The sequence below is a fragment of the Vigna umbellata genome, chromosome 9 (genome assembly GCF_029865625.1).
Source record: "Vigna umbellata cultivar VRB3 chromosome 9, Vumbellata_1.0, whole genome shotgun sequence".
Classification (NCBI taxonomy): domain Eukaryota; kingdom Viridiplantae; phylum Streptophyta; class Magnoliopsida; order Fabales; family Fabaceae; genus Vigna; species Vigna umbellata.
This window is the reverse complement of record NC_142173.1, coordinates 47,229,178-47,242,927: the sequence shown is the minus strand read 5'-3', so window position 1 is coordinate 47,242,927 and position 13,750 is coordinate 47,229,178. Positions and strand designations below refer to the sequence as shown.

The window sequence follows — 13,750 nt, the reverse complement described above, 5'->3', positions numbered from 1 at the left end:
ATACTTGAGTTCACATGGTGGTGGGTTGTTGTAGAAGAAAAGAGGTGATGACCCAAACACTTAAAAAATTCACACGACACAAACACAATCCTCGGACCCACTTCCATGGCTACTGTTCCTTCTCTTTGCACCGTCTTTCCCATACTCACACCAATCTTGTCGAAGTCCCATTTCGTTCCCCTCTCTTCCCGAACCCCAAAACGAAGTCGTATCATCAGCTGTGTAGCTGAGGACCGTGAAATAGTTCCGGTGTCTGAAGACAGAGGAGCCCGTTTCCATGAAGTTGAGGGGATTCAACCTTCCGAATCCATAACAGAGGCAGAGGTTGATCCTCGCCTCACAAGCAGTAGTACCGTTAATGCCTTCATCGTTTTGGGGTTTGGGACTTTTGCTGTCACCAAGTTGCTCACCATTGACCATGACTACTGGCATGTTAGTTTCAATATTAAATTTGCTTACTTTTTATTGTTCTTATCATTATTGTTACCCAATTGTTGTTTTTCACATACCCATTGAGCTGAAAAATGATCCTGTCCTATCGATTCAAAATTATTAACATGGCAATGAATCTGTATAGCTGAAATATTGTTTCAAGTTATACAACCATGTTCTTGTTGGTTACCAAGTTCATCGATAATATTAATAGTTCATAGAATTTAAAATTGGGTTTAACCCAACTCCAAAAACTTGTTCATGAGATAGAGGTTGCCTCTACTGATATATACTTTTAGTCATTCACTAGTTAATAGAATCCAACACCTTTCCCTATGATGAGGGCCGGACATCTCGCATCTGAAGTTTGTTTTTTTGGACATCTTCCACTGGTTTGAAAAATGTCTAGTAACATGTAGCCTGATAGGCTTAACAAGTATCAACAAACAACCATTACGATAAACTTTAGCACTATATTAGAATTTGTTGTAGAGCCTAATTCAACTCTAAAAGCTTGTCCAGGAGATTATGGTTGCCTCCTACTACTTATGTATATTACTATTGTTTTGGCTGTATTGCCTATATTTGTAGTCAATATAGGATCTTTGGTAAAGAAACAAGAGGAACATATTTAATACTAGAGTGATTAGGAAAGAGAACTGAAGTGTATTTTATGTGGGACACAGAAGAAGTTAACATCGAATTTGTGTTTTATCATTCAGGGTTGGACCCTTTATGAGATTCTAAGGTATATACCTGAGCACAACTGGATTGCCTATGAGCAAGCTCTGAAAGCAAATCCGGTTTTAGCTAAAATGGCAATAAGTGGGATTGTCTACTCAATTGGAGACTGGATTGCTCAGGTTTGTTTTTGACTGTCAAAATGTGAAATGCTAATTTTGGGCATAGAATTTCAGACACTTCAGCTATTTCTAACTAAAATATACAGTGCTATGAAGGAAAGCCTCTTTTTGAGTTTGATCTGGCACGGTTACTCAGATCAGGTCTTGTTGGGTTTACTCTCCATGGATCTCTTTCTCATTATTATTATCAACTTTGTGAGGTGATTATTTGGACTTCTGATTTGGAACTATTCGGTGATATTCTATGAATGACTGAAATTGTTTGCATGATTTCACAGGCTCTTTTTCCTTTCCAAGAATGGTGGGTTGTCCCTGCTAAAGTTGCTTTCGACCAAACTGTGTGGTCTGCAGTTTGGAACAGCATCTACTTTGTGGTTTTGGGCTTATTGCGGTTTGAATCTTTGACTAACATATATGGTGAACTGAAGTCAACATTTTTCCCCTTGCTTACTGTGAGTAGCTGTTTGATTTGTTTCTTTATGCTGTTTTCAGATTTTAATTTTCAGTGTAAATTACCTGCCTCATTGTAAACTTGGACTATGTCATACTGTCAGGCTGAAGTTGGTAGAGCATTAAACTGATAGTGTTGGGCATATAGTAGGTAGTAGTAACAATTTGAGTGAACCTAGAATTCAAATTTTCAGCTATTTGGGTTCCATCCTATTCTCATTAAAAGTTGTGTATCTTTGTACCTTGTTCTTAAACTATGAATTATTTGAATTGTTCGGGGTAGCTTATCCTGAAATCTGCCTTATGCCATACTGTTTCAAGTGTCACAGCTTTGTGTTTTTCTTGTGCCTCGTACCTCCTCTTCATGAGCTTAGTAAGTAGTACCGTAACTATCTTGAAGCTGGTACTGAATAAAAAGGCTGTGAAATGTGCTCAGTCCTAAACCCCTAATTAATACTATATCTGCAGCAAAGCATAAGGCCCTAGGAAAGCATGTGGGTAAAATAAGAACAAATGATCCGATGCCTATGTTTGCATATAGAAAAGTGAATAAATAGAATCTAGAGAAGGTGGTGTACCAGCTATATGTATAATGAGGAAAACGAGAAAATTGAAGGAAAACGAGAAGGTGGTGTACCAGCTATATACAAATTGCCCATTTGATCTCATAGACACCTGTAAAGGAAAACGAGAAAATTGAAGGAAGAAAGTGGTCAAATAGGAATTTAGTTAGTAAAAGCTAAACTAAGCACTAGCAATGCAAGGATGAAGAATAGTATAATGAATGAAATGTATATTCTTATCCCTGTGTGATTCTTTATAATAAAAGGTTTATAGAATAATTCTGATGTATTATTTCAAAGAGTAGAGTACCATATATATACATTTAAGGATCCTATAATTCTTCATCTATTAAAGGAATGACAGGTGCACAAATCTGCACAAATTATAATAATATCTAAATTATAACTAACACAATATTTGATTGCCTAATATCCTTTAATAGAATATTTGGCATATCTTAACACCCCCACTCAAGTTGGTGCATGGATATCACACATTCCCAACTTGAATAGAGACTCATTAAACAATCTTCTTGACACTCCTTTGGTAAGAACATCAGCCAATTGCAATTCTGATCTTACAAAAGGAAATGAAATTATTCCAGCTTCAAGCTTCTCTTTGATGAAATGTCTATCAATCTCCACATGTTTTGTTCTATCATGTTGCACAGGATTGTGAGCAATTGCTATAGCCGAAGTATTGTCACAGTACAAACTCATAGCTTCATTTTGTTTAAAGCCCAAATCTAATAGCACATTTTTAATCCACAAAAGTTCAGATTCACCTAGTGTCATGCCTCTGAATTCTACTTCAGCACTAGATCTTGCTACTATAGGTTGTTTTTTACTCCTCCAAGTTACAAGATTCCCTCCTACAAAAGTAAAGTATCTAGAGGTAGATCTTCTATCATCTTTTGAACCTGCCCAATCTGCATCAGTGTACCCTTCTGCCTTTAAGTTTTCATGATTTGAGAACAAAATTCCTTTTCCAGGAACGAACTTCAAATATCTCAAAATCCTTTCAACAGCATCCATATGAAGCTTCCATGGGTCATGTATAAATTGACTAACAACATTCACTGCATAGGTGATATCTGGACGTGTATGGCACAAATAAATTAATTTTCCTACCAGCCTTTGGTATCTTCCTCTGTCTATGCTTGCTAAATTTGAGCATTGAAAGAGTTTATGATTTTGTTCAATTGGTGTATCAGCTGGTTTACTCCCAAGCAGCCCAGTTTCCGATAGTAAATCAATAGTATATTTTCTTTGGCATAGAAAAATACCATGTTTTGATCTAGCTACTTCAATACCAAAAAAATATTTGAGGTTCCCAAGTTGTTTCATCTCAAATTCAGATGCAAGGTATTGTTGTAAACTAGAAATCTCATCTTTGTCATTTTCTGTAACAATCATGCCATCTACATATATAATCAAAGCTGTAATTTTTCCTTTTCCTCTCTTAAAAAATAAGGTGTGATGAGAGTTACTTGCTCTATAGCCAAAAGCCTTCATAGACTTGGTAAACCTTCCAAACCATGCTCTTGGGGATTGTTTTAATCCATATAGAGCCTTCTTTAATTTGCAAACCTTCATTCCAATTGAATCAGTCATGCCTGGTGGAGAATCCATATAAATTTCTTCTGAAATTTCTCTGTGTAGGAAAGCATTTTTCACATCAAATTATAGAAGAAGCCAATCTTGGTTTGCAGCTAGCGACAAAAGTATTCTCACAGTATTGAGCTTGGCTACCGGTGCGAACGTCTCTTGGTAATCTACACCATAAGACTGAGTGTAACCTTTAGCCACAAGTCGTGGTTTATACCTCTCAATAGTTCCATCAGCTTTATGCTTAATTGTAAAGACCCATTTGCAGCCCACAGTTTTCTTCCCTCTTGGTAAGGACACAAGATCCCAAGTGTTGTTTTTTTCTAAAGCTGCCATCTCCTCAACCATTGCTTCGGTCCATCTAGGATCTGCCAAAGCTTCCTGTATATTACTGAGAAATTGAAGATAATTGAAATACAAATGATGCATATGATTGAGATAACCTATGAGATGACACATATTTACTAATGGGATATTTAACTTTGGCTTGGAGGTCTGGTTCATATTTAACTGGAGGTTGACCACGGTTAGAACGAGGTGGAAGAATATATTGAACAGTAGTAGACTCAGTGTTTGATGTGCTGGTGGTCTCACGCAGACAAGAATCAATTCCATGATCAATTTCATCTAAATTAGTATTATCAGAGATAGGATCAGAAGGTACCTCTGAAGAGTCAAGCTGAACCTGTGGAGAAGATTGAGCCAATTGGTTATGATCAGAAGACATTGTATTATTCAGAAAAGAAGGGTCCATATTTAGGATTGGCTCACTTCCTGCAGAATGATCCTCACACGATAATTTATCTTCACAATCAAACATACCAACATCATGATTATGCACTTCACTTTCATTGCCTCCCTGAAGTGGAGAATCCACATAAAAAATTCATGTTTATTAAATGTCACATCCATATAAATATAAAATTTCTTTGATGGTGGATGGTAAGCACGATAACCTTTTTAGCTAATACCCAACAAAAACACATTTGATCGCTCGTTCTTCAAGCTTTGTACGTTGATGTGAGTGTAAGTGAACATATATAACACATCCAAAAATATGAGGTGGTAAATAAACTATGGGAGGAAGGATACAATGATCAGACAACACATCAAAAGGCTTTCGAAAGTTAAGCACACTAGAAGAGGTTCGATTAATTAAATAAACGGTAGAGCTCACAGCCTCACCCCATAAATGAGATGGGACATTACCATCTATCAAAGGCGATCTTGTCACCTCTAATATATGTCTATTTTTCCTCTCAGTCACTTCATTTTGTTGTGGTGAATAAGGACATGTAGTTTAATGCAAGATGCCTTTAGAGTTCATGAACTCTATTAATTCAATCTTAAAATATTCCCCTCCATTGTCTGATCGAATGACCTTAATAGATGTGTTAAATTGTGTAACAATCATATGATAGAAGGAACGAACCACATCACACACATCACTTTTATATTTAAGCAAATATACCCAGGTTACCCGAGTACAATCATCAACAAAACTGATAAACCATTTTTTTCCATTATGTGTAGATTGTGGGGCAGGGCCCCAAACATCTGTGTGAATTAATGAAAATGGAAAATCAGTTTTGTTATTGCTTAAAGGAAACACAACACGATAATTTTTTGCCAAAACACAAGTTTCACAAAAAAAATCAGAATTATTGCATTTATGAAATAGTGATGGAAATAATTTTTTTAAATAACCGGGATGTCCCAACCGTCTATGCCACAACCAAATTTCTTTTTTGTTTTTATCTTGTATGTGATCATTCGTAAGATAAGCCAACTATCTTTTATGGTTTGATTGTGAGACATTTTCAAGATAATACAGTCCTTCACTCTCTCTACCACTAGCAATCTTCTCCTTGGAATGGATGTTTTGAAAAAGGCAATGGGTTGGGTAAAACAAGGCAACACAAAAATGTGATTTGGTTAATTTGCTAACGGAGATAAGATTACAATTTAATGTAGGAACAAATAAAACATCAGAAGTCGATAAGGAGGGTGAGAGGGATATAGTACCTATACCTTCAACAATAGGAGATGAGACCCCATTGGCATTAATAATAACAGTTTTAGAACAATTAGAGGAAAAATTAGTAAATATATGATGATCACAAGTCATATGATCAGTAGCACCCGAATCAATTATCCAATCACTACCCTTAGTAACAACAAAAAGATTAAGGGCAGAGTTAGATATACCTGACTTGGTCACAAATCCGATAGCAATAGAAATATAATTCTTGGAAGCAGTGGAAGTTCCAGAATCATGTTTCTCCGATTGATTGTCATCGGAAGAAGCCATCAGAAATATTCAATGAAAAAAAGCATTGATTCCTATATTGTAGAGGATATCAGTGTTTGGCTCTTGATACCATAATAAAAGGTTTAAAGAATAATTCTGATGTATTATTTCAAAGAGTAGAGTACCATATATATACATTCAAGGAACCTATAATTCTTCATCTATTAAAGGAATGACAGGTGCATAAATCTGCACAAATTATAATAATATCTAAATTATAACTAACACAATATTTGATTGCTTAATATCTTTTAATAGAATATTTGACATATCTTAACACTTTAATTAGAAAAAATTCTCCTCTTTAGACAGTTAACATCTCTAATATGCTTTCCAGACAGGGTGGAAACTTTGGCCTTTTGCGCATCTGATTACTTATGGTCTGATTCCTGTGGAACAAAGGCTTCTTTGGGTGGACTGTGTGGAGCTCGTCTGGGTCACAATCCTTTCAACGTAGGTTTTCTAAGATTATTTGTCATATCTTTTATATTATTACACATGACTCCTTTTGCCATCAGCAGGATTTTAGTGTCCTTTGGATGCTTAAGTATCACATACCATGTGACTTTCCCATTTAAGCATCTAAGGTTGACAGTGACATTTTATACATGGATGCATACTGTGAAATAGCATCAGAAACATATTACATAAAGTCATTACATTGTCAACAGAATTCTCATCCATACACAATCTTGTTTTGTTTATAGCTATTCAAATGAGAAATCAGAAACCCGAATATCCGAGTCAGCATCAGAAGCAACATCATCCACTTCAAACCAAAATTCTAAGGTAAGTAGACCGTGTTCTTCTACTGGTCTGTTTTAAGGTTTCAGGGTAAGGCTCGTCGTGACCCTTCCACTAGGACATATATTTACATGCCTATGATTCTATTTTGCTGAGCAAGATATGGTAAATCGTTCTTTCAAATAGAGATAAGAAAACAAACCATATACTATATACCTTGTCTTAGTCTAATGTTCTAATAAAAAAATCATTCATCAATGTTTTACTTCACATACTAAGCTAATACCCTTTTTTTCTGTTTCTATTGTCTTTTTTTTTGTTGTGTACTGCCAGGAATAAATGAATTGAAAAGTGAGGAAAACTATTTAGGCTTCATGGCAATTACAAAGTGAACCTCGAAATATTCGAAGAATGTATCAGTTGAAGGTCCAATTGAGCGACCTGAGGTTGTGATCTACTCGCTGCCCATACAGGATATACACTTACACAGCTCGTGTTGATTGCTTCTAGCTATGATCAGAGCTTTTTAGGTTGCAGTTATCAGAATAAATGCATAGATGATTGTATATATAATAGGATAATACATTCAGAACAAAAGCTATGTTCCTTTCTTTGAAGTGTATCATACATCCATACTTCTGCATAAAACAAATTCGTCTCATGTACTGTGTTGGAAACATTGTCTTTGGAATTTCATTTGCTCCTGTATTTTATAAGAAAAAACGGATATAATATCTTGGGAGTATCAAATGCATTCTATATTTATCATTTAAAAGAAGACTAATGTAGGGTTTAGATTAGAAAAGTGTTCTTTACCAGTATCATGAAATGTAAGTGTGGCAATCCTATTGATCATACAAATATTGATTTAGTATTTGTGTTTCACAAGTAGTTCATCTGTCTCCCCTTAATAAAGATTGCGGCTTTCGACAAACAAATAAATAAATAATTATTGTGAGAATATCATAGGATGATGAAATTTTTTTAGCTAACTAAATACTACTTCTATTTCCTAAGAAAATAAAAATACAAATAGTTTTTCTACTCATCTAAATAAAAAAATGTTTTAAACGCACTTTTATTTGTTATACTTCTACATAAATATAATTTTAATCTTTAAAATTTTATTTGCAAATTTGGCTATTCAAAATTTTAAAATCAAGGAATTTTAATCTACGGTTTATATATCTTTTAATTCCTCACACGAGTTAGCATGGTATTAATTACTTCTTAAATTACACGAACATCCTAAGATCGTGAAATTTTGAAAAAAATAACTCTATGATTAAAATTTTACAAACCTAAAATTACTCATTTGAAAAATTATAGGGATTTTAAGTTTAAAGAAAAAAAATATTATTAAAAATATATCATTTTCATTTTATTGTTCTTCACCTGTGTTTTCTTTTTTTTCTTTTTCTTTCCATTTTCTCAATCTTAATTTTATTCATAATCCAGACGAAAACATAAACCGAAAACATAGGACGATTGAGGCGTGTTGGGTAATTTTCTTTTATTGGTGGCACCCTTAGGCGTAGCTTTTGGGTCATTCAGTAGTAGCCGCGGCTCGCATAGGTGAGAATCATAATTCACCACTCTCTGTTCTGCAATGGCCAAGATCGAAGAACTGAACGAGTCCGTGGCTAAATCAAGAACCAAGAGGAATCACGTCTCAACCAGATTCTTCGTCTTTGTTGATTACCTTTTCATTTTGATCTTCCTTGGATTCCTCTGCTTCATCATTTTCAAGATTCTCGGCATTTGATTCGATTCTATTCCCAATCCCCCGTGCTTTCTGAGCTAGGTACGTACCGTTTCATGCACACCCACTTCGTTTATTCTCCAATCCCGCTCATAAAGATTTGATTTTTATTTCCATGCGCTCTTTGCTAATGAGATGCTTCTTCAACCAATTATCTTTTTTATTTATTTTTTCATTTATTAAACAAGTATTGAAGAGATGGGGAAGAGTGTTTTAGAAGTACAAGTATTGAATGTCCTTGTTTTGTGTGGAAAGATGAAGCTATTGCCTATTATTAGATATCAAAAGTAAAAGTCGAAGATTTTGGGCAAACTCATAAATTTTCTCTTAAAGTTTTCTTTCTATATATACTTTTAGTTTTCTTGCCAATTTCTTCTAAAGCTAATTAAAGTGACATTCTCTTAGTTTCTTGAGATTGCATACGATATTTTACCATTTACACTTATTTTCCAACTGGGATTCTTGTGTTACAAATTCAGTCTTAAGAAATAAAAATAGATGTCGATGTAATTTGTTATTTTTTTTTTCTAACATTGTTACTCAATTTTGGTGTAAGAGTTTGTATCTAGGTGTGCAAACCATGCTAGTACTTGTACTTTATGCTTCCAACACAAACACGCGTTTGAAAAATGATTTGTCGATCTTCCAAGTTTATCAGAAGGGATAGAGATAAAAGAAGAATAATTATAATAAGTGATATGATATGATATAAATATATAAAGTTAAAGAGAATAGGAATGTTGATAACTGTTTAGATTTTAGACTAAGTTTTCCCGAGTCATTCCTTATCACGTTATCTTGAACATAAATAACGACTTGGATTATTTTCTCCTCTCTGTCATATTTAACACTTCTCACTCTTTTACTACTGTACTCTATCTTCACCTGCACTTCTTTTGGCAGGATATTCGTGTGACATAGTTATGATTCCATTACAGACCTAGGTACAAGCTTGAAGGCAGGGTCAACTAGCAAGTACAATTTTTTTCTCAGATCTTATGTTGTAATACTTGAATTTTCTCAGATCCAGTTTTCCTCTAAAAAATTTACACTGTTCATTTTCCCTAGCTATTGTCTTCCATTTGTTTCTTGTTTATTACATTTATCTTTTCATATATGATTTCCACTTTCACTTCCTTTTTCCTTGAATGTGGTAAGAAGGATGACAACTAAGATCAATATCAAAGTACACTGCATTAAAAGCTGATAGTGATGGCAGAGTAATTTCCCTTTTCTTTGCCAACTATTTATTACATTTTCTGAGGGGGACCTGGGGATATAGACTACGTGACTATGTGTTATTATTATCCACTTTCTGTTTGTGGTTGGTGGATTTGGATGAGGTAGAGCAGCAGAGTGAAGACCCCAAACTGCCATTTTGCATGCGACACACTTACCAGTGATTTGGTGTGGACGCTTGCAAATTGATGATACACCAACTTTGCATTTATGTGAGGCATTTTTATCCTTGTTGTTATGTCCTATTATAAAATCGAGATGTTTTAAAAACATAAAACATATATTTGCTGGGGGGGAAAATGATGAATCTTGCCATTTTCAAGCGATTAACAGAAGAGGATTTTTCTTTGGTCTGAGTTTCATGCATTGGGAGATCAAACATGACCTTGTTGCATTTAGAAAAATTTAACATGATATAGGTGGTTAGAAAGATTCATGTTAGGCATATGGACTAGTTTTATCTTGTCCGTACAGAGCTTAACACAATTGATTTCTTTGTTTGAGGTTTGGGATTTGCTATGATTACATTTAAATGAGATGAAGTTAATGAAACAATCGAGAGTTATGTGTAATTTGTGAAGCATCTACCATGTTCAAAGAGAAGTTTTATTGTATTCTTTTTTGAAGTAATGAATGTTGGACTTTTAACGGAAAAGAGAAAAAGTTGAAACTGGCAAAATAAAATGCACATGCTAAGATGAATGTGTGATACAAGAAATTATACGATACAGCATAATTTGTGTTCAATGAGATATTGATGTTGAGATGATGATAACAAAGATTAGAAAATAAGTAAAAGTAGTTTAGATATATGCAAAGAAAGCTGCTAAAAGTATTTTTTGAGAAGAGTAGATTGTATGATTTTTATCCCTGTAAAAGTAAGTGGGATCATGAAAATATCAGAGGAAGCTGTAAAGAGAATAACTAGTTTTGGTCTCTAATTAAACGTTATGATATCATAGAATTTGTGTAGTTAGTATAACTAATAAAAACACTATGAAGGGAACTCAGAATTATTATCATGACATTTTTAACTGTTGCAACTTTTAAGATTTCTGTGATTGAGAAGATAATGTATTTTTCCACATTTGTAGAGCATATAATGTATCTTAATCCATAGTGTATTTTTCCACATTTGAAGCTTTACTTCCAAGCAAAACTAATCCATAGGAGAAGAATATTTTCCATGTTATTACCATGTCTTAATTCCTTGAAAAGAAGGTAGGTAAATTCATTGAAGTTACAGTAGCCTCGTCTTTGGATGAAATATTTTGCATTTCTATAAATTTTAAAAATTTCATAATAGAATATGTTGTTTGGATATATAATTTTAAGAAAATAAATTTTAGAATTTTTGTGAATAATTTGATTACTTAAATTAAAGCATTTCAGACATCGTTTAAAAGGTAAAAATTTGAAAATTAGCATACCTTCTTTTAAATATATGTTCTTTTTAATATTCTTTTAATATCCACATCAGAAGATACTATTGACTCAACTTCAACAGAGATGTTGAAATACAAGGATGATCGTTTTGACATCAAGTTTTTTTTTTTATTTATTTAGTTATTTGATCCTTGTTTTTTATCTTTCTCAAATGGGTCATTTAATTTTTTAATCTTGATTTTGATTTTTGAAAAATGGATCTGATTCTGACGTTAAAATTAATAATATTGAGTGACGCGACATGCGTGTGTTATTTTTTTATTACGTGGTGCTTTAATATTTTGTCATATAAATTTTTCTTATATAATTGTTAAAGTAAAATATGTGAATATTAAGTGTGTTTTATGTTTTTTCAGTGTACAAAGACAAGGTCGTTTGGAGGCGTGTGACTGTTAGGGGTGTTCGTTTTTCTTCACCCTAATTTATGTTTATCTTCTTTCTCATCATATTATTCACAACACTATATCATAAATACTTTTTCTTCTATTAATCCTCCATTTTTATCTTCCAATAATCATTCCTTCAAGAACCAACCTTCATCCCTCACAACCTTCACACTCCATTTTTCCATCCAATCTCTAACCTAATCATTTTCATTCGCAGCCACAACTAGCGGTAGGCAAAATAACTGCATTGAAATGTTAAAAACGGGTGTGAATCTCAAAGCAGTTTGTTTAAACTTAACTAAACTGAAAATAAATTCAGATAAATTGAACTAAATTATTATTTTTTATCAAACTATATTGCACTAAAATACATTAAAGTTTTGGTCATGACCGTGGCTAAATTCGACCAAATTCTAATGGTCATTGACTCAGTTAAATTTGACTAAATTTTGATCAGGATCAACTAGATTAAATTTAAGTTAAGAATGACTCGACCGAATTTCATCAAATTTTAGTTTGGGTCAACTAGGCCGAATTCAACAAATTTTGATCAGGATTGACTTAGTTAAATTCAACCAAATTTAAGCCATAGTGGACTCAACCAAATATAGGCTGGGGTCGACTTGACCAATTCAACCAAATTTTGGTTGTGGCAACTCAATTGAATTTAGTCAAATTTCGATTGGGGTTGATTAGGTATGTTAAAGTTATGCTTTTGCAACTGCCTTAATTTATTTCAATTTATTAGATAAGACTCAGTCAATAAATGATTTCTACACTTTAGGAGCAAGTCAGTTTTGTATCCATGTTTTTGAATTATTATAAATGTACTGCACATATATTGAATAGGTTAAGTTTCTTTCCTTCATTATGAAAAGTATCCACTGTGTTCTTTCTTTGCTCCTCTGTTACTTTACTTTTCTTCTATACGCCCAACAAGGTCGAATTCAATCGAATTTTATTTGGGGTTAATTGGGTCAAATTTGGCCGAATTTAAGTTGGAGTTGACTCGATCAAATTCAACTGCAATTTTGTTAAAGGATGACTCAGCCGAATTTGACAATTTCGATCTTGGTTGACTTTATTAAATTCAGCCAAATTTTGGTTATGACTGAATTCGGTCAAATTTCGATTGTGATTTGGCTTGGTGTGTCTCGACTTTCACCCTACTCGTTTTGTCTCGACCTTCAACTCAGTTGACCCATCTAAATTATAATAACTAATTTAGATATAGTTTATAAATTAAAAATTATTAATATCTAAAAAAATAATCTAAATTATTAAAAAATGATAATTACTTTGTTAACTATGTCTAAATCAATTTTAATATTAATTATAAAGATTTTTGCTATCAAGGAATTTATATTTAAATTAATCTGTTAAAATTAGAGACATCAATTATATTTAATTATATTTTTTATCTTTAATTAATTTTTATTACATCAATTATATCTAGATAAATAAAATTTAATTTTAAAATATTTAATAAAACTTATTGTCCCATTAAAATATTAAATCTTATTTCCATTAGATAAATTAATTATTTTATAATTCATAGTTTTTATTATGAATATTATTTACCAAGATTTTAAATACCAAAAATAAACTTATCTCTAATTAAAAAATTTGTTTATATATATATATATATGTATAATATATGAGGATTATATTATTTTGACACTAAAAAATTGTTATTATTTTATTATTAATCCCTCTTTTATTTATAAAAACAACAATTCACTTTATTTTAATCATGAAAGTAGGTTGTCAAAAATCTCTCTTTCAATGTCAAAGAATATTTTCCATGATCCATCGTTAACATTTTCTGATTTTCTTAACAATTTTATATTTCTCGTTGATGGGACTCCTTATAATTCTGTTTTAAAATATCATTATTTCTTATATATAAGGAGGCACTATAGCAATTGAAGTAGATGAGTCATGAC

The 13,750-nt window shown here is 32.7% G+C and overlaps 1 protein-coding gene and 1 long non-coding RNA gene across 2 annotated transcripts; both read left to right on the top strand.

Annotated features, from left to right (window-relative positions):
- LOC124848994 (uncharacterized) lies at positions 1–7,632 on the top strand. Its single transcript, XM_088098940.1, has 7 exons — positions 1–432; positions 1,155–1,295; positions 1,382–1,495; positions 1,574–1,747; positions 6,565–6,680; positions 6,935–7,016; positions 7,305–7,632. The coding sequence occupies exons 1-7, from the start codon at positions 106–108 to the stop codon at positions 7,308–7,310; spliced, it is 960 nt and encodes a 319-aa protein (XP_087955066.1). The 5' UTR covers positions 1–105; the 3' UTR covers positions 7,311–7,632.
- A 2,005-nt stretch (positions 7,633–9,637) lies between these two features.
- On the top strand, positions 9,638–11,932 carry LOC148193715 (uncharacterized). Its single transcript, XR_015782029.1, has 2 exons — positions 9,638–10,184; positions 11,775–11,932. It is a non-coding gene; the product is annotated as an uncharacterized LOC148193715 (long non-coding RNA).
- The last annotated feature ends 1,818 nt before the right edge of the window (positions 11,933–13,750 follow it).

Excerpts from the sequence above, each read along its gene's own strand:
- LOC124848994 (XM_088098940.1), top strand. The coding sequence starts at position 106 with ATGGCTACTGTTCCTTCTCTTTGCACCGTCTTTCCCATACTCACACCA. Across the intron at positions 433-1,154 it reads TTGACCATGACTACTGGCAT|GGTTGGACCCTTTATGAGAT; the intron begins GTTAGTTTCAAT and ends TTTATCATTCAG. Across the intron at positions 1,496-1,573 it reads ATTATTATCAACTTTGTGAG|GCTCTTTTTCCTTTCCAAGA; the intron begins GTGATTATTTGG and ends ATGATTTCACAG.